The sequence below is a fragment of the Thermobia domestica genome, chromosome 5 (genome assembly GCF_964235325.1).
Source record: "Thermobia domestica chromosome 5, izTheDome1.hap1.1, whole genome shotgun sequence".
NCBI lineage: Eukaryota > Metazoa > Arthropoda > Insecta > Zygentoma > Lepismatidae > Thermobia > Thermobia domestica.
This window is the reverse complement of record NC_137458.1, coordinates 283,054,535-283,078,430: the sequence shown is the minus strand read 5'-3', so window position 1 is coordinate 283,078,430 and position 23,896 is coordinate 283,054,535. Positions and strand designations below refer to the sequence as shown.

The 23,896-nt window shown below is 33.5% G+C and overlaps 1 protein-coding gene and 1 long non-coding RNA gene across 2 annotated transcripts; one reads left to right on the top strand and one right to left on the bottom strand.

Annotated features, from left to right (window-relative positions):
* Nucleotides 1-4,164: 4,164 nt before the first annotated feature.
* Nucleotides 4,165-10,404, bottom strand: LOC145684877 (uncharacterized). Its single transcript, XR_014131422.1, has 3 exons — nucleotides 10,364-10,404; nucleotides 5,793-5,838; nucleotides 4,165-4,377 (listed from the first exon to the last, which is right to left on the bottom strand). It is a non-coding gene; the product is annotated as an uncharacterized LOC145684877 (long non-coding RNA).
* An 8,965-nt stretch (nucleotides 10,405-19,369) lies between these two features.
* Nucleotides 19,370-23,363, top strand: LOC145684876 (cuticle protein 19-like). Its single transcript, XM_081757233.1, has 3 exons — nucleotides 19,370-19,460; nucleotides 20,837-20,884; nucleotides 23,035-23,363. Exons 1-3 carry the CDS (start codon nucleotides 19,446-19,448, stop codon nucleotides 23,272-23,274), a joined length of 303 nt encoding a protein of 100 aa, XP_081613359.1. The 5' UTR covers nucleotides 19,370-19,445; the 3' UTR covers nucleotides 23,275-23,363.
* The last annotated feature ends 533 nt before the right edge of the window (nucleotides 23,364-23,896 follow it).

Sequence of the window (23,896 nt, the reverse complement as noted above, 5' to 3'; positions counted from 1 at the left end):
GTATTATCCAGATATACTACAATATAAAAGAGTAGAAATGGATGACTGACTTATCATCGCTCAAGCCATACTACTATGGATATTACTGTGAATTTTGGGGATAATACTCCCTTTCTTAGGAAAGTATGGAATAAAAAAGAATTTTCAAAAATATTCATTCTAAAACAATGAAGAAGGGTTCAAAATTTCCTCCAAGAATAGTATATCTCACAAATCACTGATGTTTTAGATATGAAACTTGACATATGAATTCTTGTTTTAAAATACTGTATAAGAATACGTGTTTCAGCGTTTTCGAAAATTCCGCTCCAAAGGGGGAAAGGGGAATATTTATAAAATACTCAAATTTCTCTTTGTTTAATTAGAAAGTGCCGAATATGAGGATTTGTTTAAGTTGGAGATCCCATCTTCAGTACATGAGCTTTTAATTTAAAAGAAAGAAACACACATTTCAACGTTACTAAATTTTCTGCTTCTAAAGAACAAGGGAGTGAAATTTCAATCATGTTGAAATATCCTTTATTTATACACAAAGTGCCAAATGTAAGAATTTCCTTAAGATGGAAATATAAGATTCGGCATATAAATTCTAAAGTAAGAAAAAAGTGGAATACGTGTTCATGAGGTTAAAAATTGATCGAATAAGTACACAACAAAATTTGAAGAGCAAGATTACAATTTGGAAGAAGCAATGGAACTACTGCTTTGTATTTCTCTTTCCATGCCTCTACGTTTAGTCCTATCTTCCTAATTTGTTAAAATATTTCATTTAAAAAAAAGTCTTTAAGTTTTCGCACCTGTCTTCCCTAGTTTAGTGGCTAGAACATCTACTTATGCTGCACGACTTGCTAAATTCAATCCTGGTAGGAGAGCATCGAACGCACTACAGTGATTCAGTAAGTCTCGTCGTATATAGCCTCACTGCTGATAAAAGATGTGAATACACCTAACCTTTTAATTTTAACGTGATATTAATACTTTATTTCCTGCCTTTCATTAGGTTTTCTGCATTATAACTGAATTTACTCATACAGGCGCGTGTGGTACCTTCTCGTTCTAAACGAACATTTAAAAACGTATCCATTCGGTAATAAGCATGTAAGTTAACAGTTTATTTATTTTATTTGCTCTGCTAATAAATCATCCTCTTTCAAATTTTTAAATTTATTTCCAGTCGATAATATTGCTGTTGAGCAGCACCATTATTTGTCCTATTACAAAGAAATGAAAAAAAAAATAGATTTTAGACTTCAAAACTATGCTGTGCATAAGTGTTGGAAAACTTTATATACGTAGAACAACTTTGTCCGTCAACAGGTATCAAAGCAAAAACGGTAAGAGATATCGATATACGGTCTTTGCAATCGTTTCAGCGTTTCCAAGAATATGTTCCGTCTTATCTGTTAACTCCTTATTTAACCGGAACTGTTTCAAATTAGTCATTTCCGGCTTGAATGTTTATCACCATAGAGCGAACATGGCAACAGATAACGCAAAGTGCTTTTCGTGAACGATTGAGCGTCTCAAGGTAACGTATCGTGGGTCATTCCAAACACTCTACCAAAACTAGAGATGGTTCAAATTTAATATTACTTCCGGTTTAACAATAAAACAATAACAATAAAAAATGTAAGAAATATCGAGGTGCGATTTTCCGCAAATTATTCATTAATCCGAGAATAGACTCTTTCTTCTTTATTAACAATCTATTCGAAAGTGATTCAGGTTTATCATTTCAAGTTTCAACATTTATCGCCATAGAACAAAATGGTATTAGATAGCAACAAGCGGTTTTCTGGAAATGATTCAGGGTATTAACAGAACACCATCACAACCCACAACATTCTATCAAAACCGGAAGTAGTTGAATTTACTGCTACTTCTGGTTTCAATATTGAATTCTATAGAGGAGAAAGTATAAGAGATGTCGCGTTGCAATTTTTGTAAGTGATTCAGTTTGCCAAGAATAGGTTTCACCTTTTCCATTGACGTTCTACCCTAACCGGATGTGGTTCGAATTGTCGATTTCCAGTTTCAACATTTATCGCCATACAACCAAACTGGAAATACAGAAGTTTCCTACAATCGACTCAAGATGTCAAAATAACTACCATGAAAATCTGTAACAATACCAAAATTAGTTGAAATTTGTACCACTTCCGGTTTCAATACTGATTTCTGTAGAGCGAAAACGGTAAGAGATACCGATATGCAGCTTTATCCAATCGGTTTAGCTTGCCAAGAGTAGGTTCTATCTCCTCCTTTAGCCCCTGTAGAATTCGGAACAAGTTAAAATTAACCATTTCCGGTTTTAACATTTATCGAGATAGAACAAAAATGGTAACAGAGAGCACAAGCTGTTTTCTGCAATTGATTCAGGGCCCCAAGAGTACATAATATCACAGTCAGCAACAATCTACCCAAACCGGAGTGAAACTACTGCTTCCGTTCCAATACTGATTTCCGTAGAGCGAAAACGGTAAGCGATATCGAGATGCAGTTTTGGGCAATCGATTCATCTTCCCAAGAGTAAGTTTTATGTCCTCCCTTAAGCATCTATTGAATCTACAAGTGGTTCAAATTAACAATTTTCGGTTTCAATCTTCATCGCCATAGAGTAAAAACAGAAGACAATGAAAGTAATGGCTTTTTCATATGCATTCAGCTTTCGAATAACAGGTTCTATCTTTGATCTTATTAATCTATTGCAACCAGTAGTTATAGATGCACTAGACCTATTTGAAATTTGAGTATACCTATTGAATGCCCAGAGTTTGGAAGGCTACTGTAGTTTCACACTGTGAAAGGAAACTCATTAGTTTACATTTTTTTTATTTTTTTATTTTGAGGGTCTTCACTAAATCCAACCCATTTTTAAAGATATTTGCTTAATAAACTAGTAACTGCTTTCACGCTTTTTTTTTTCATAGACTGAAAATTCAGTACGTAGTTTATGACGTCAAGATTGTTGGGGACATACAGTACGTTTATATACTATACAAAAGATCTTGAAAATAATTGGTTTATATAATAGCATCTTACAGGAACTATCTAGTTTACTTGGTACATTTTTTATGTCCATTGCCTATGGTATGCATTATTTAAAAAAAAAAGAAAAAAAGTGGTAATACAAAAGCCCTAATGCAATCACAGGCATCAATCCCTTCGGGGACACGTCTCCCCAAGATATAAAATGGTTTTTGTCCCCACAATATTTCAAGTATGTTATATCTATGACCCAAAGGAGACTCAACCATGTAGCAGTTTGCTACGTTCACAAAACAATTGTAGATAAAGTGAATATAGAAAAGTAGCACAAAAGTGTGTTTCCAATTGTGAGAATAGGCAATAAGTTTTTGGTCTATGAAGTGAAAGTAGAGTAAACTGTAAAGAAAGAAACTACTTTTGTTTAGGTAGCGAACAGAAAAGCAAGTTTAGTGACGAAAAAAACATAATTTTCAACTAAATTTTTACCTATTGATTCATTGTTGAGCATCATTTACATCAGTTGTAGGCTTGTAGTCGTAAAACCTGTTGTCAAAACTTTATTTGTTTCTGGGTATTCACTTCATACTACATTTTACCATTATTTTGTTTTTGACATATACTTATCATATAAGTTTAACTAAAACTGTATTACAAGGTTGAATTTTATTGTTTTAATAAGCAAACAAACTGTAAAGTGTTTATATATATATAGTTTCCACATTTTCCAAAACAAAAAGAAACTATCAAAACTAAAAATAAAACACAAAAATTTCTAAGTTTTCGTTTGCTTTTTTAAGTGAAAAGTGCTTTAAAATGCAATGCACGAGGACTATTTTTTTTTTTAATTTTCCAGCGGAGGACCCCCGTTTTCCTGAAGGTATTCCGTTCACTCCAGTTCACCCGGTAGTCTGTCCCCTCCAAAATCTATGTGATGCTGACGCCAATGATATGCAATACTTAAAAGAAGACTATTCTAAACATATTAAGTATTTCCCCTCCCCCCCCAAAAAAAGTATTAAAGAGTGACTTTATGTTGCCATGTATTATTGATATTGATTATTACACAATCTTGAAACTATTAATAAAAGTCCATAAGTCTTTTATATCTATTATATAAGTATTTGGAATTACTTAAAAGAAAAATCCTTTTTTTTAATATTCTATTTATTAGTTTATTTCCAACAGAGTAAACATAATATATTTGAATATAACATACTTCTTTTTACTTGGTTTAACCATAGTAGCCAAGGCCATATCCCAAGCCAAGACCATAACCTCCAAGTCCATAACCACCAAGTCCGTAACCGCCATATCCAAGCACTGGGACAGTAAGGTAGGAAAGACGGTTGTTGTTTTGGCTGCTTACTCCAGTCACTCCGACTGGGACAGCTGAAACAATAATATTATCAGAATTTAATATAAGTATTTTTAAGTAACATACTACAAACTGTTAAATTAGCCATACAGACTTCTTCACACATATCATCGCATGATACCGACAAATTACCTTCTCACCAGGGAACGAGTTTCTTTGAAAGGTTGAAAAATGCGTTTCTTTTAATTTGTTTCTTTAAATTTTCTATAAAATGAATAAAGCATAGTTTCATGTTTTTGTCTTCAAGATTTAATTTCTGCAACATTGAAGAGAAAATTATATTTAATGAAAACCTGTTTCTATATTAGAAGTTTTAAAATATTTATGAATATTTAAGTAGCTAAATTTCATTTTAATGATATGGAAAGCTCGTATAAAATAAAAAAAATAAAACACGGTGATGTTTGATTCCTTTCACCAAATACACAATTCTTAATGAAATTTAATTGCAAATTAATAAAATCGAAGTTGTAAGGAATAGAGCATCTATAATCTAGGAGCAAAAGAAAAAAATCTGCATTTACTAATCCCAAAAATACAGTTACATTGAACTGAAAATCATTTTCTGAAAACAGTATTTTGGTTCTTGAAACACAAACTCTCTTCACATTATAGAGTTTCTTTATAACGCTTTAATGCTACTAATATTTTGATTATGCAGTGTTGCTAAAGCATAAAACTAATGAATCCTTTGTAAGAGGTAGTTCTAATATAATTGTTTTTTCCCCTCTTAACCGGAAACTTAACTGAGAGCGGTAGACTTAACATGATTCAAAATAATGCTATAGGTTTATTCGAGCCAAGTCATGTTGACGAAGTTCCTAGAGTTGCTGGTTGTTTCCAATGATCGAGACTGTCTAAGAATTATCATCGAATGTAAGTTTTAAATGCTTCTTGTCATCAGTCTCTCGTGCAGCCGGGCACTTCAATTGTAAGAATCAGAAGTGTATTATTTGTATTTTTATTGCCGAATCCTCACTTTTTACAATAATCCGAATACATGATGATTAATTGATAAAGTCGATGCCGGATACCAATATCCTTGACGCCTTCCCATAAAACACATACTTACAGTGTTGATATCCTCATGAAACGTACCTTATAATTATTCATATTAACAGTGCTGACAATTCAGCATCAGTAATGTATGTCAGCTTCCTCAAATATGGCATCATTACTACGCGCATTATGCCCCAAAGCTTAGTTTTAGAATATAGTATCAGATAATCACTATCACTAAGCTTTGTTCTTCCTTTTGTATGTTACTCTTAACTCTAAATCTCAATTATTTCCTTACACTAAAATATTGTATATAACATGCGTTACACTAATAGTATAGTATTCATCTTTTACTCGAACCGGTTAAAGCTATTAGCTTCCATCATTTATACATTCTCAAGCAAATAACCCACAGATTCTGTGAACTTACCGTAGGCAACGCCAAGTAAGGCGATCAGAGCGACAGCAAGACAAAACTGGAAAAGAAAACAGGATGTTCTTCTTAGAATATTTAATAGAATATATTAAGAAACAGGTGCAAAATATTCATATTAAATAATATAGTCATTAGCAGAATTCCGAAGTTATTTCCGAATAGAATAAAAGGAAAGTGATTAGTTCATGAAAAAAAAAAAAAAACATGAAGATAAAGGCAGTCAGGCACTTTAAAATCTTATGATCTTAGCGTGCGCTTTACATGTAAATGATTTTACGGTTCACGGTCACGACACTTTATTATAAATGTAATGTTAGTCCCAAATCTAAAAGAGTAAACACCATTAGCATACGTGCATGAACAAGACACGTAAAGTTAAATCATAAATATTCATTGTAAATAAAATGAAAAAAATCTTGAGCTAATATATGTATATTGACTTCTTCACTACATTTTGCGTGCGTTAGGGCAGTTCGCAATGTTATGAGTTCAGTTTGCCCTTTCTAAACTACTTTCAATTATTAAACCGATGTAGAATAGATTAATCATATACATATGAATGGTGTATGAGGGAAGGAGAACTCTACAGTCATAAAAAGTGAAAGATTGAGACAAAATAAATATAATTTTGAACCACAAATATTTGGATATGTCTTATGTTTATTCCTTTATAACTTGACACTCAATAGATTGCTTCATTTTATGACTTGCGTTTGCCTAATTTAAACTACAATCAAAAGTAATTGAATGATTTGCACCTTTTGAACTTATTTGCTCCCTATACACTTCATATGAAGTCAATTAATTCCAGTCTATTACCATTAAATTACATTACATTACACGTTGTTCCTATTCATAAAATTAATCAAACAAGGAAATTATAAGATTAACTACTTATCTGATTTTACTACCGAAACCTTATCTGATTTTACGAGATCTACCGAATACTGTAAATACCTGTAAAAATCATAGACGACAAAGGCTTCATTTCTTAAATGATTTTATGAGATTTACTGAATGCTGTGAGAATCATAGGCGACGAAGGCTTTATTCCTTAGATAAAGAATTGAGGAGAAGGCGGGCCGATCGGCAGATCTTGTAAAATCATATGAAGATGAAGGTGTTAACTCAAACTCGCAAATTTTGAGTCACGCCTTTTGGTTATTCCAACGGCGATATGTTTCTTTAATTAATGTCGTTTTACAATACCGAGGCCATAAAAGAAGAACAGGGCTTACAGTTTAATGCAAAAATTTTATCCATCTATTTCTCTTCACAACTTTGAATCTGTGATCGTGGGCACAAAAAGTTCAAATCTCTCCTTTAAGAAAATAAATCAAATTCTTTTGTTTATGTACTGAATAAGTAACTAATCCTTTTCACTTTTCTTTGTATTGTGCAAACTCAATGCACTCCTTTCTTTATTGGTCTAGTACCATACATACCTTTGACGTATGCAATCGCGAATTCAACTTAAATTAAAGTGTATATCTCTCATCATAAATCAATTTGTCAGTAGCCTTTACATGCCCTTTATAACCACGACCCTATTTAAAAAATACGAACCGCATTTATTCCCTTGTACAATATTTACTCTGAGGCTGGTGTCATATCTTATTGCATTTAATAAGTAACCTTGTATATGTTCAATGGAAATGGGGTTAGTTAGTTGTTGTTCATTAGAGAAGAAATTCAAACGATAATCAAGATTGCAAAACATGTCAACAAGCTTTAGTTTGATAACGTTTGTGTTGACTTACATACTTGGTGCTATGTCTCAACTAGAAACACAACAAGCAACCAAACGCTTTGTAAGGAAAGTGCATTTCTTCCTCTAAATCAATCAATAAATAAAAATCTATCGGAAAGTAAAATATAGTTAACGGTGTTTAGTACCACATTATTTATACGTTCATACGCTCATTGATTTATATGAGGAATTATTTTTCAGTCTTCTTGAAAATGAAGTTTTATTTTAAAGATTTTTTTTGCTGATTTCTTCATCAAATCTTATTAAATGTTAGTGAAGTTTTCAAAATCAATTTGCATTATACGAGGGTTGTTACATAAAGTAACCAAGAAATATTAGTACTAGACATGTTATATTTTCAGGCCGTATTTATTGGACTTTCCTATTATGTCATATCAAATTTGATATTAATATCGACTTTTATTATGTTAACAGGTCTAGAAAGACAGAAGAGTGAGCAAACTGTGACCAAATGGAGCAATTGAAGGCGAGAGCTGTTATTGAATATGTCCACAAGAAAGGTTTAAAGCAGCAGAAGATCCACGCCGACATGGTTGCTACTTTAGGTCATAGTGCCCCTTCATAAGAAATGGACAGCCAAATGTAAGAAGGGAAGAACCACCATTGAAGACGACACTCGATCATGAACGTTGGCCACGATCAGGAAGCCCCGTGGAAGCATCAACTCAGAACAACATTGACAAAGTGCATAAAATCATCATGTATAATTGGTGAGTGACCATGAGGCAGATTGCTGAGACACTAAACTAACTACTGCAAGCATCGACCGAATTATCACCCAGCCTTTCCACTATCCAGATGCCTTTCGCACACAATGAAGAGACGTGGGATACCATTATCAATCAGAGTCCAGACGAACTTCCAAGCAGTGGAAACACCTATCATCTCCCCTCCGAAAAAGGCTAAGTCAGTGTTCTCAGCTGGAAAAGTAATAGCTACAGTTTTCTGGGACTCTGGAGAAATAGTGACGTTGGATTATCTTTCAAAGAGGTGAGTACTATACAGGTCTTCTATGACAGCTGCGTGATAATATTCGGCAGAATCATCATGGGAAACTGCAGCAAGTGTGTTTCACCATCAAGACAATGCCCCTAGCTACAAGTCAGCCATCACAATGGCACCAATCCACGATTGCGGCTACGGATTGGTCCCCCGCCCACCTTATTCGCCTGATTTGGTACCTTCTCAACTTTTATGAGCTCAAAAAGAAGTTAAAAGGTACTCATTTTGACACTGATAATGACGTCATGCAGACTGTAGATGAAATGTCAGTCGCCTTCGACAGATCATCCTTTGCCAGCGGCATTAATGTACTTTTAACTTGTCAGGGGACTATGTTGAAAAGTTACATCATCTATAAACTCTCTGCTGCATCCTTCATAGGTTGGCTTAGAACTTTCGTAACCAAACTCTCGTATATAAAATAAATATTATTTAAATTACATTTGAATATTAAGTATTTAAATTAATAGGACAAAATTTAATATCCATACAAAGTAAGAAACAATTAAATAGATTTGAAAAGAAATCAGTAAAGTCTCATCTTCAAAAGTCAACTTCATTTCGAAGAAGAAAACAGAAAAAATAAATTCCCCTTGTAAATCAATGAGCTAAAAGAGAAAAATGACAAACGTATTAACCATTTTAAAATACTGCCTTCTTTTAGGTAAATTATATACTTTCAGTTAAGCAGGCACTGCTTCATTGCTGTTTATCGTAGGATCATAGTTCATACCTCGCTTTCTTTCACAATAGAACGATCTTTCAAACGGTATCATTCACATATCGCTATCATGTCCCTGAGGCTGCAAATTTTGAGACATATCTGGATATTTTCTGATTTTGTTTTTCATATTTTGAACCCCCTTCTGTGTTAACACACAGATCTCAAAATGAATTGAAAAATACTAAGGGGTATATGGAATGTGTGTAACAAAATTTCAGGCTTCTATCTTAAAAACTAAGGTAAAAAAATATTTACCAATGTGCTAAGAATATCCCACACAATACCCCAGATTCCCGTATATACAATCTCAGGTAAAAATTTCCTAAGACATCCCTATTTATCCTAGGATCATGGTTTGTACCTCATTCTCTTCAAAATAGATTAGCCTTGCAAACGGTGCATTCACATGTCTCTATTCTATATCTGAGGCGGGAAAATCGCTGAAAAAGGTATTTTTTGTTAAAAATATCCCTTTTTTTACTTTTTCCACTCTGGGCCAAGGGTGCCGATCCTGGGGGGCAAGGGGGCCCGGGCCCCCAAAGCTCATGTAGGCCCCCTACTGTATTTGTGAATATACAATATTTAGCATAATTTGAGTGCGATTTGTCTTAAAATCTTCATATATATATACCTTCTGCATCTGAATGGGCCTCTTAAATTTACAGAAAAATCGGCGCCCTTCCTCTGGGCCCCACTTTTTGTTAACGCAGGGATCTAAACCAATCTTAAAAAATACTAATTGGTGCACTGAATGTTTGTGCAAAATTTCAATCTTCTAGGTGCAAAAGTAAGTCCGCCAAATAAATAATAAAAAGAAGTCTAACAAAAAAAGAATTAAAGTTATGACGTCATCGCCTTTTATGTCTCGACGCAGAAAGGCGTGAAACCATACGTAACGTATTCTACAATGCGTATAAATTATGCTTGCAAAAGCAGAAAAAAGCAATCTAAAAAGCTTTATTAGTACTTTTTAATCGAATAATGAAGATATTACTCTATCGTAGTTATAACTACGAAATATCCTAAAAGGACTAAACACCGTTAAAACAGAAAATTACTGAAACTTACCATGCTCTTGGCCATTGTGGTTATTATGTTTTCTTCTTGGTTAGCTGATACACAACTAATGATACAAAGTGTTCTTACAACAGAACTTTTATACTTCTAAACGCAGGAAACTAATTTTGTGAAATCGCGAAAATGAAAATGATGCTTCCTTTATTTATAAATTCTTAGTATTTCTCTTAGAAATCATTTCCTTTCGCAACGTTTTATTTTCAGTCATCCTGTGTGTGATACGTAATGCGTAAAAATATGGCACTGAAAATTCATTCAACTGAGGATTAAGCAATATTCAATTAGCACACATTGGTACACATAAACTCACTTGAGGTTTGATTTCTCCATCATCCGAATACAAAGTAAAAATTAAGGGACATTACAAGAGATTCACTTTTTGCTTTTTGAGGATGACTCAAAATCAGGTGAGGTGATTTTGAGTTTAACGTCCCGTTCAGTAGCGAGGCTCTGTGAGACGTGGACCTACTGATTAAGGTGCAATCTGAACCAAATGAGCTCCCGCCGGGAATCGAACCCGGTACTCCTACGTCTGACCTCAAAATATACACTAGGATAAAGACCATTCATAACTGTCTCAATTTACAACACGACATGGAAAATATTGCTAATTGATGTTCTTTTAACAAACTTAGTGTAAACATAAGCAAATGTAACATGTTATCGATTACTAGAAACAAAAATCAAATAGAGTTTAATTATTCAATTAACCAGATCTTACTAAATACATTAAATTCTATCAAACATCTTGGAGTTACATTTGGTACGAAACTAACATTTAATAACCATTAGAGAACATAGTTAATAAATCTCTCAAGATGTTAGGGTTCATAATTAAAGCTGGGAAGAAGGTTAACAATATTACCACACTTAAAAATGTAATATTCCTATGTCCGATCTAAACTGGTATATGCTGCTATGATCTGGAACTCATCGCAACAGCAATATCGATACCAACTGAAAAAAGTCCAATCTAAATTTATCAAATACTTGACATACAAGAGAACTAGAATCTATCCATCTTATGAAAACTATCTGATATTAATTGACAATTTCTGTATCCTTACATTTGAACGAAGACAACGTGATAGATCCGATTTTTCTCCACAAAATAGTACAAAGTAAGTTTAATTGTACGGATCTCATATCGACACTAAATTTTCATGTTCGACACTTAAAACTCGTGCTGATAACTCTGGTCTGTTCTATTGAAAAAAAAAAAACAAGGACCAACGGATTATTGAAGTCACCAATCTGGAGAATAATATAGTTTGCTCTTTTTATAACAAAATATGTGTCAAACACAAAGAAATTGACATCTGTAATACGAACTATATGTTTAATTAAACTATTGTAAATTTATTTTGTAATACACCAACATTACAATTGAGCTTACCTGTTGTGTTGATGACAAATAAATAAATTAAGATGAAAAAGTTTTATTTTGCTATTTTACAAAACACTTCAAAACTCATTTTTATAATCTAATTTTAGTACATATTGAATCTGAATTTCAATTTTCCACAAGGATAAGGAACTCATACGAGATTACGCTTGTTTAGTGCTCTTTGTATAGTGCAGTATCTCGTTTATAATAGCAAAACATGTCAGGCAGTAAGTAACGCTAAACAAAGTCAAAGAAAGAAGTGCCGCTACCTGCTTTGCCTGTCTACCACTACACGCCAACAAATGTCGCTATCGTACAAACAATTTACTAATTTAAAACTATTGTGATGCCACACTGTGCCAAAGGGTTGGGTTCAACAACTACTTTCCTTTTTTTTCTTTTTTCTTTTTCTTTCTTTTCTTTTTTGTAAGTACAAGAGCTTTTGCTGGTTTCCCTTTGTGGATAAATCTCAAGTATGGTGGCTATGGACTAAATATATTTCGTTAGCTAAAAGGAAATGTATATTTAACATTACCATAGAACCGTGATAAATGTTAGCTAAATGATGAAACACTTTACTCTAGTGCAGAGGGTCTGACCAGATGAACTCATAGTGTATAATTTCATGTCAGTGAGATATTACATTTATTCCCCGTTCTTATATTGAACAGTTCTTCAACTAAAGAATTAATTTTTAATTTCTTATTCTTGAATTCCACAGGTACTATTACCGGTTCATCTACTCTTCATTTTCTGGTTTTAAAACTCCTATACTATAATTCAAGTTTCTAGTCTTTGATTTTTTTTTTTAATTTTCTATAGTAGGATCTACTATTGTGGAATGTTCTATTCTTAAACTAGTATGAGATGCATCTAACAAGTTCGTGGATTTTTACGAGGTTGTACTCTAATCACTAGTTTCATTTAGTAGTTGAATAAATTAACTTTGAGAACTTGGTTGATAGAAAAATGTAAATACCATCCTTTTTTTTTTTTTTTTTTTTTTTTGCTATCTTCTCCTCTTCTGTAGGTTTACTCTGTAACATGTTAGTCATTATGGAATTTAATTCTCGGATTTTGTTTGACGTAGTTACTACTAGCACTGTCTTCTTGTAGTGTGTTTTTAGGTAACTACTGAAAGTTATGTTGTGTAAGACACATGACCGGAAAGGTAGATGTCTATAGAATATCCTAGAAGTAACAAACATTTCTTGTATAGGAAACGGTGCTTAATTTTAAAATATAAAGGATAATGCAGTTAAAATGAGCATTAGAATGCAGTTAGAGTAAAGTATAAAGTTATTCTAATTAAGTTTTGGATCTGAGTGATTATTCATCAGTGATAACGGTGAAGTTAGTATTTTATAGTTCGAATAGTTTAACATAACGAGTTGTGAATACAGTGTGGTGAATGTTGAAGCAAGTATTATACAACACCTTCTTGAGTGCAATAAAGTTGGATATTACTAAGGGAAGCATGTGTTACCACTATGATATTGTGTTTAATCGACCCAATTTCTGAAGATTATGGTAAGCTGACAAGTAAACCTTACGTTTGGGTGAATTGAGTTGCTAACTGAGACACATATGAGAAAGTAGTACTAAATTTGGTCAGTATTTAAGTGAAGTTATAGTTGCGAAGCTCCAGTGGTTTAGGAGATATAGCTACCAGAACATCACATGGAAGTACAGAATAGTCTTCATATAGTTGGAGGTAAAAGCTCTGTAAGACCTCGCAAAAAATTAAATGGATCGCTCCTTACGACTACTGGTTTGACGGAAATGTTAACGACAAATGTGTCAAGTATAACTCGATTGCCTTTGTCAGGTGTGCTCACTGTGAGCAGAGCATTTGTGCAAGTCATGCACTCTTTTCTGAACTACATATTGATTGTACTAATTGAGGATTTTTCTGGAAGAAAGACCAAAGTTCAATTATGACTCAATTCCCCTTTGGTCATTTTTCCTTAAATTAGCAACTTGTTTACGCGATAACAAATGCTGGTTAATGATAAAGCAAAAATTCTTATACCGTTGGATTTATGGTAAAATTTGCTATTAATAAGGTGTCAATGTTATGCGTTTTGTTTAAAACTTTTGTCTGATTCAAAATATCGGATTTGAAGATGGCCGCCAGCAAAGCAACTCTTATCATAGACCTAATATTTATCCACCTGCTTTTTATTTATTATCATTAACACAAAATTTACAAGGTAGGGTAAAGGACTAATACATATGCTGCAACAATACTTAATTTCCCTGTAACTTTTTACCAATTGCGCGTAAATCAAAATTAACGTCACCATTGTTCTTCTGATTAAATTTGCGCCTTAAATCATGTATCACATGACCCTATTCCTATTTTAAAAACTTAACCTTAATTCAAAATGGCGGCTTTCAAGATGGCTGCTGTCAGGTATACCCTTACTATATGACTTCCCCCTAGTCCTAATATGTACCCATATATTTTTTATTCACCTTTTGTCGTTCCAAGAGGTCTTATAGAGCTTTTACCTCCAACTGTATGAAGACTATTCTGTACTTCCATGTGATGTTCTGGTAGCTATATCTCCTAAACCCCTGGAGCTTCGCACCTATAACTTCACTGAAATACTGAACACAATTAGTACTACTTTCTCATATGTGTCTCAGTCAGCAACTCGATTCACCCAAACGTAAGGTTTACTTGTGAGATGTTTAATTTTAATGAAATTACATATCAATTATTATTGAAGTGTAATTCAAAAATTAGCTGAAATAATTTAACTTTTGATGTTCAAATGATCTATATATTAAAATACTAGATTTATATGTTTGTGGTCAAGGAAAGTTCATGTTTGTGGCCAAGGCTTTCGACAATGAGATATCAAAAACCACAAGTGCTAGAAACATGCCGTTTTCGCTGGTCAATTCCAGATTTTGTGTAAATTTGCCAGTTCCAATTCAAATTTTCAAATAATAAATAAATAAATAAATAAATAAATAAAACTTGTCTTTATTTTTCTATTCCACATGTTAGGCTTCATTTCGACCCTATTATTTTAATATTGCCACTAGAACGTTAAGGTTGATACCCTTCTGAAAAGCAACTAGTAGAGGAGCTACGTATAGCGGGTTGATGGACATTTCATGCCCTTGACTTTAATCTGAATTACAAAACCTACTACAAGCTGCCAACTTCGAAGGCTTGTGAACTCACAATGAGGCATTCTCGAATATGGAATTATTTTTAAAAAATTGCATTTGGTATCAATTTATCACTTATCCAAGTTTACCACAAACTCCTTCCAGCATTCTAAGTACTAAAATACTACATTTACATGTTTGTCTATAACAATTCACTACCTTTGAAAGTCTTCCTGTCCTTTACTTTTGTCGTTAAAAGAAGTTGCACAAATATAGTGAGAAGTGGGAAGGAGATTCACGCTCATATTAGAACTGTGCGCTATGTAAGCAGCGCAGGTTCAGCTAGTCTATCTATTAAAATGCTACAATAACAATTAAGAGCGACTGAGCTCCAACCTATAACCTTAGCTTTCAAACCTTTGATTTACGGTTATTTGTGATTTCATATTTATAACAAAGACAAATATTTTTAAAAAGGTGTACTTTAAATAAATTACTCAAAGAGATCTTTTTCACAAAGTTTATCCTTTTAAATTATTGTTCAAAGCCTTTGCATTTTAATAAGCCTTCTCCATAATAAATGCAAATGAATTGTGCTCCCATCTTTGGAGCTTTTTAAACTATACGTTTGTGGACGTTTATATGTTTGTGGCAAATCCTTTCGACAAGTGAGATCTAGGAAACTACAGGCTCTAGAAAGATGACGTTTTCACTGATCGATTGCAAATTTTGCGTAGACTATCCAGTTCTAACTCAATATTTAAAAAAAAAACATGACCATTATTTCGTTATTACATTTTTACGGGTACACTGGAAGTGTTAAAATTTTTTAAAAAAAACTAAAGCAGCATATCCTACGAATTATACATTCCAACACCACATGATTGCATATGTGGGTTGCATACCTCTCAGGCCAAATGGTAAAAAAGAAGGATAACCATTTCTCCACTCAAAGTTGAATCTTTGGAGTGTTTTGCCCAAAAAACACCATATATCATTGACATTATAATTAATTGTGTGTGTAATGTATTTGCTTATTACATACTGCATGTAAAAAGAAAGAAAACACTGATCATACATGAATTAAAGACTCCAATCGGAAGTAGGCTCAAATCTTGCAAACGGTGAGAGATATTGAAAAAATAATCGAAAAAATCTCCTCTTTATGATATTCCTTGCCAGTTTTTATCAAGACGTCTTTCACTTGTGTCTGTAAAGGGACATGTACAGATGTGACGAATAACAAGGAGATTCATGCTCATTTGTGAATAATGCACCGTGTAGAGGGCGCGGGTTCAGCTAGTCTATATATTATTATGCTAGAAAAGATTATATATTTGTGGCCAATTTTTTCGACAACGAGATCTCGAAAACCACAAGTTCTAGAAACGTGTCGTTTTCTCTGGTCGATTTCAAATTTTGTGTAGATTTTCCAGTTCTCATTCAAATTTTCAAAACGCTTGTCTTGATTTTTTCTATTCCACATTGTAGGCGTCGTTTTGGCCCTATTAGTTTAAATTGCATTTAGGTTGATACCCTTGTGTAAGGCAAACAGTAGAGGTGCTACGTATTGCAGATTGATTGACATTTCAGGCGCTTTGCTTTAATCTGAATGACAAAACCTATTGCAAGGTGGCAACATCGAAGACAAAAACAAATATATTTGCATTTTATCCAAGTTTGCCACAAATTTTCCCCGACATTCTATATATTAAAATACTACATTTATGTGTTTGTCTATAGCAATTCACTCCCTTTAAGAGTCTTCCTGCCTTTTACTTGTGTATGTAATGAAGCTTGCACAGATATAATGAGAAGTGGGAAGGAGATTCGCGCTCATATTAGAACTATGCGCAGCTTCAGTTAGTCTTATTTAAAAGATTAGAACACTTAATTTGAAGGATTCATTTTTTAACGCGTTTGTTTTGAAGACGTTGTTATTGATACATTAAGTTACTGATAACTTTCCTTTGTTTAAACTTGCATTAAAGTATATGGTTGATAATATGATTCAATGTTTTATTTATAAGAACTAGCTATTTTAATTTTCGAACTCTAAGCTATCCACTCATTAGATTAATAGATTTTGTGTGAGTGTTTGACTCTGCATCGGATGTATCTTATATTAATAGTAAGATACGCTACAACTCACAACAGCTGAAGCAATATTTCATGAATGAAATTTACAAAAAAAGTGTAAACGAAATAGAAAATAAATATTTGTAATAGTTCATACAAATTTAAGTTCAGAGATTTTAAGTTTTTTTTTTTTTTTAATAAGGCTCTAGATCTACGTACAAAAGTTCATACCTTTGCATCAAACACTTTTATTATGTACATTTCGAGTAGAAACTCTAATTTAAAAGCCAGCTTCGCTTTTATAAAAAATGGCACTATCCATTGAAAAAAATGAAATGAAATCTTTGAGTTTTACGTCTCACAGTTATGCCGGTTAGGCTAAAGGAGACGGTGATGATCAGAAATGAATGAAATAGTAGAATGAAGAAAGTGGAAGAAAACGGGAGAACCTCAAGAAAACCCACGAGCACGGTGTTTGTCCACCACAATGTCCACACGGCTGGGATCGAACCAGGGACCCCAAGCACCCGAAGTGAATGCTCTACCACTAGACACTATTCATTGACTTGCAGAACGTTGACGAAGTGTTCTGATTGTCAACTTCTACAATTTTATCAAACTGGGCACAAACTTTCGTTCGTGAATGCACTATTGCTTTTCTAAGTATATATAACATAATTATTTCAATAACTGCATAATTATTGTCAAAGGGGTATGTAGATGGGAAGTAAAAAATCCTCGATTATCGCGGTTTCGAGTATCTCTAGTATCGATATTCTGCATATACTATAGTTTCTGTCTACCCACATTTATACGTATCACTTCAGTGTGGGTTTTCATCTGATCAGCACTGATGGTTCTGTTTGTTTCCCTCGCCATACAGGAAGAATAGTGTCTGGTTACTGAACATTTTATGCGGAGACTGTGGATTAATATGTGTTCTAGAACTTATTGATAGGATTCTAATCGTCTGTCAAGGTCGTCCTCGGTTGGGTCATCTTTGTAGGGGTAACATAGGTTACAATGTATGATACGTATAATTGAACTTTAATTTACGGCACGTGCTACATGGCGGGTACTGCGGATTGAGTTCTTGCTGTCAAGACTTCAGTGGATATTTCCTCGCACAGAACGTTTTTTTGAATTTGGTCCTAATCTTACACTCCTGTGTCATACGGGTGGATGTTCTGAATGAAGTGCATTGAACTTCGGCATGCGATGCTGGAGGGTTTGTTCCTTTGGAATCATGACAAAGACATTAACATGGTGATCTCTCGCATGAAGTTTTACTGTATTTAACATGAATGGTCGTATGTGGATGCTGAAAGCTTGGAAGTGTTTATACATTAACTGTTTTTTTTTCTGCAGCTATTAGCTATTGTATTTCAAATAGCATTAGTTGGATTACGTACGCGAGAGGTTTGACATTTATTATAATGAACTTAATATAACACTTGTAGTTTTGAAATATAACATTTCTTATAAATGCTACACATTTTTAAGTGTACAGCGTAACTCATTATTCAGCTCTCAATTGACTAGATTAGCAGTAATTCAGTTCTCAATTGACTAGAGTCGCAGTTTTTCAGTTCTCAATTGGCTAGACTAGTAGTTACTCAGTTCTCAATATACTAGAGTACTTGTAATTCAACTCGCAATTTATTACAGTAGCAGTAGCTAAATGATGTAATGCATAGGTTATAGTGTGGTTGGTGACAATATTTGTTGATTCGTGAATAATGAGGTGGTTCGCAAACATGTTGCAAGAAGTGATTTCATAGTTTCATTCCTGATAAAATAATATCTCATTTAAAACGGATTTTGTCAAATGACTTACGGCTCACCCTGTATATTCAAAAGGCAAAACAGTATTTCTTCAGAACAGTAAAACAAACCTAAATTACCTATAAAGTTAAGTTTTGCTTCCTTTCAAAATGTCCAGCACATGATTGAATTATACACGGTTCCCAGATATGGGGACCAAAGTGCGCGCGTAGCCTACTAACAGAAATGGCTATCTTAACAGATTGTGCTATTATATTAGAATAGTACGAAAGAAGGTTATTGATTTCTCTTATCTATCCACGTCCTGAATGTTTATCAATCATGAACGAACACATTGCAAAAATACACGAGGTGAGAAATTTCTTCTAAAATATGTGTAAATCGATCTTATTTCCCCTTGTAATTAACAGTTATTTGTCCTTTACGAGTATCAATCAAAGAAAATTATTAACTTCCTCCTTAATCTATAGCACACACTGGATATCTTGTTACAATTAAATTAATAAGAATTAGAATACACACACTTTCCCCTTCATCCTGGCGTTTTCTTCTCTTTGCCAATATTTCCTCTTCCGTTGATTGGTGAGAGCAGCCTGAATATATAAAGCGAACTGTTCATTGAAATCTTTACTTTACATTCGGTAGCTAAATCACTTTTATTTGGTCTCTTCCTCCAAAACAATCTCAATCTTCAACATGAGGACCCTTGTGGTAAGTAGTTAGAATTAAATTCAATACTTTCCACAACTAAAAATCTCGAAACAGTTGAAAACTCTCTTATACTGATTAAAATTCCTTAATGGAAAATATTAAATGAAAGTATACAGTAGTTAAATATAGTATATCTCATTTTAATACACAAATACCGATAATTACAGACTCATAATTCTCTTATGCATTAATGAGAGCCATTTAGTGTGACTAATAATGTTATTGTTTCACAGTTCATAAAAATACTATTACTCCATTGTACATTCCGAAATATTTAATATTTCGAAGTTCTAGTTGTTCTCACATGCTATAGAACTTAATATATTTATATGAAATACTACTGTATTACAGTTTATTCATTGCAATTAATTAGGATATGTGCGTAAAAAAAACTGTCGTTTTATATGAAGCACTATGTTAACGCGTGCGTCAAAATGTGTGTGAATCCTTGACCGTGCTTGTATATCGGTTTTTATCCGCTCCTTTGAAAAAAAATCTTATGGGCATCGCTGTACAGATAAATAAAAGTAAATCAATTGACTGATTCACTCTCGTCAACCGATCTCCGAACTTATATAATCTTGAAATTTTGTGGATTTTTTTTTTCGCTATGCAGTCTATTCTTTAGATAAGACAGGATTTTGCGAAGTGGAGGTGAAGCGACATCTTGAATGACTCTTTGTCCGCCAGATCTTAAACATTATTGCACGTAGTACCACGAAATGTTATATAAATGTTCTTGCAACCTAACCTGTAAATAAGGCGAGGTTTTGGGAATTGCACACTCTAAATACGTAGAATGAAGGATTTTTTTTGTAGTGCTCGTATTTTTTATCTTCCGTGGAGATAACGAAATATTCGGTAATGATATGTCATCGGGCCATGAATTATCTATAGTTGAACGTGCGCCATCTTTCCGCAAATAGCTGATGATGTGGTATAATTACAAATACATTGAGGAAAAGAAACTGATTTTTAGTTTAGAAAATCCGTAGAGTCGAAATTTAGTACGGTTCTGCATCACATACAAGATTTTCTTTACCACGCTACATAGCCTATAATTTGTTGCTGAGCCAGAGCAACACGAATGTTTTAGGATTGCAGTTCTCCTGCATGGCAGTAGCAGCGTTACCTATTTCCTTTGATTCAGGATTTTTTTTTAAAGAGTGAAGGGTGTGAATCGTATTATAATAGTTTAGGTAAAATTGGGTTTCTCCAACTCATCTCAGAATAATAGTTAAGAAAATCTTCCCAAATTTGCAATATGATTGGTAACCAGTAAATCCAATTCAATCTCGGATCTAGTTCATAATCGCTCATGTTAAGTATTAATTATAAAAGTTTATTAATTATATCATAAATACATTTTATTGCAGATCCTTTTCGCTTTGGTAGCCATGGCTTCCGCTATTGTGGACTATTACGTAAGTCAATATCTATTTCTTATAGATTTATGGTTATATCTGCTTTAAGCATTCTTCTCAAAATAGTTCTACTTTTATTATTATTATCTATAACAGTGTCCCAGTGTCCCCGTTCACTTTCCTGTTAATTAACTACAAAATTCCAATTAATTACCGAATAAGTCACTAATTCAGAAATATTTGAGAATAAATATAATCATGTTATGATTATACATATTCATACATACATTCATACATTCATTCATACGTCATGCTGGAGCATAGACACCTTTATCGATTGCCTTAACAGAATAGATTACATTTGCATATGTTGTACTGCACATAACACATTTATCTATTTAATATGCAATTATCATTCAATCCTATTTATCCAAACAAAAGTCACATAGAAATTAAAATGATTTTTATACCCTGGATGACTTTTAACCACATGATGTATCAAAGAAAGATTTTAACTGCATACCAACTATTTTAACAATATATAACTTTTAACTATATACCATCTAATCAAAATTCAAACGGAAACAAAATTTGTCAAGTATAAAGAGGAAAATGTTATAACCTTCGATACAATATCGAGTAAATCATTACAATTTGGAGTTGAAATTCATCAAGAACGAAGAAGTTAATTACCCCCTCCCCTATTTAAAAAAATACGATCCATGTGTGACGAAAATAAACAATGAATGGAAACAGAATAAAAGCTTCCGAATATTCTCCTTCCCTTTACAAAACACATAATGTGCTTGGTATGGATCCTATATTGAGGAATGAGCTTACCCCTTGTCCCAAGTCACTGTACTGTATTTTCAGGATAACTTTTGATCTGAAACAGCATGGTGTATATTTTCTTTGGAGCTTTCTCACAATCTCCATTGGATGTGATTGAATCAGCAAAAAATGGTTCACCCTTCCCCAAATTTTAGAAAATATCTTCATCAGATAAAGATGATTTCGGTCCAATATTTCGTATATTTTCTCTGAGGTTTTCCAATTATCCCCACTGCTTTGCGTTAAAACCGATCAATAAGAAAAGAGTAAACTTAAACAAATACGTTCTGCCATAAATTTATAAGATTTTTTATGAAACACGTTGTATGACTTATTTTAAATTATACTTCTTATTGGGGTTTGCAATTAATCAAAGCAAGAAACTTACTTCACTCCATCTTATAATGTATGTTAATTATAACAGTAATGATGTTTTCTAATATTTACACGATGACCATGAAACACTGGATATCCATTCTTTCAGACTTCCCAATGAAAGCTTTGGTTGACATCAATCAGGGAAGATAATAAATTGCCTCCTACTTTAAGAATATATATAATTACCTTTCTCTATAATTACTGAGAATCATTGGTTCATACATAAGTCGTGAATACGAGTGCAATTTCGATTCGAATACAAAGCAGTACTGAGCCTTATGCACTGCCCGTGTCTTAGTTTTCCAATTACAATAATGTGTAATTTATAAATTAAAATTTCGATCAACTAAGACTAATATTCAGTAATAAGAATTTATTTTGATGTTATAATTAGTTATTTCAGCAATAAAAGAAACCATAAATGTAGTGAGGTGGGATCAATAAAAGTGGGGTGGGATAAATGTGGGGCTCTTACCACACCACGGCTTAGTGGTAGAATGCTCATCTCTGGTACGCGCGGTTCCTGGGTTCATCCCAGATCAGGTAAGTTGTGCTGGATAACTGTGTCCGTGGGCTTCCTCAGGGTTTTCTCGTTCCCTCCCACATTCTCACTCTATTAATTCTTGTATAATTGTTCAGTTTCATTAACGATTCGTCTCATTTAGTGTAAAGGAGACATTAAGTTAGAAATTGTATTTTAATTGTGGCGCTAACGTCGCGTCAGTATATAGTGAGGAAAACTTGCGATATTTATCTCCAAGCCAACAATTGGCATTTATGACGTTGCTGTTCTAGAGACCACATATTAGAGAAACTTTTGAAAATAATAATAATTTTCATGAGATAATACATGGGTTTCCTTCGAAGTCTAGAAATTACTTCTGAGTTATTAAGTTTCAACTTGTTAAAGGGTAAGATGATCAAGATCTCATACTCGAAACAAAATGTCATTCGTTTTACAGTGCACAATATATAAATATATATGTTTTCCGTTTCAACAGGCATATCCACGATATCAATTTGGCTACGCTGTAAGTGACCACTTGACTGGAGACAACAAGCAACAGACTGAAGTGCGAGATGGTCCCGTCGTCCGTGGTCAGTACAGCCTGGTTGAACCTGACGGTAGCGTCCGAGTTGTCTCTTACGGCGCTGACGACATCAACGGATTCAATGCCATCGTGAAGAGGATCGGTCCCAATCTTCATGCTGGTTACGGCGGATATGGATACTATGGTTAAATTTCCTTCTTACCTAACAATACGCTTCTTCTTGCATGTTTGTAGTGCAAATACCATGGATGGAATAAACAAATTTTGCAAATCTTAAAACAGAAACTATTATTTTATTAGTATCTTTCTTTTACGATTTTGGCATGATGGAATGAGTTTCCAACTAGATAATTCACTACTTTAATCACGAGAACAAAATAATTTCAAAAGGCTCAGTCAAATTAGATCTTTCGTTGATGCAATTCGGGAAGCAGAGAATCAAGATTTGAGAAATTTACTGCAGGGATACACACAATAGAAAAGTTGGTGGAATGTAAATAACCAAAATAGTTGGATGTGGTATCATCTCCTATCCCAGTGGATCATATCTAGTCATTTCGCAACAGCCACAGCCGTTCGTGTATCAATGTCGGATCAAATATCTAGCCGACACTGTGCACAGTGTTGAAAAACGATCCAGCAACCTTATACGAGCTGTAACCAACTCTAGTATGTACGGATTTTTTTTATCCATCCAAGAGAACGCGATGAAATATCCAAATTTATATTACAGTTTCACCACGGTTCTAGAGATCTAAAATATTCTTTTTTTATATTTGGTAACTTCAAAAATTTAAGAGGACGTACTCCT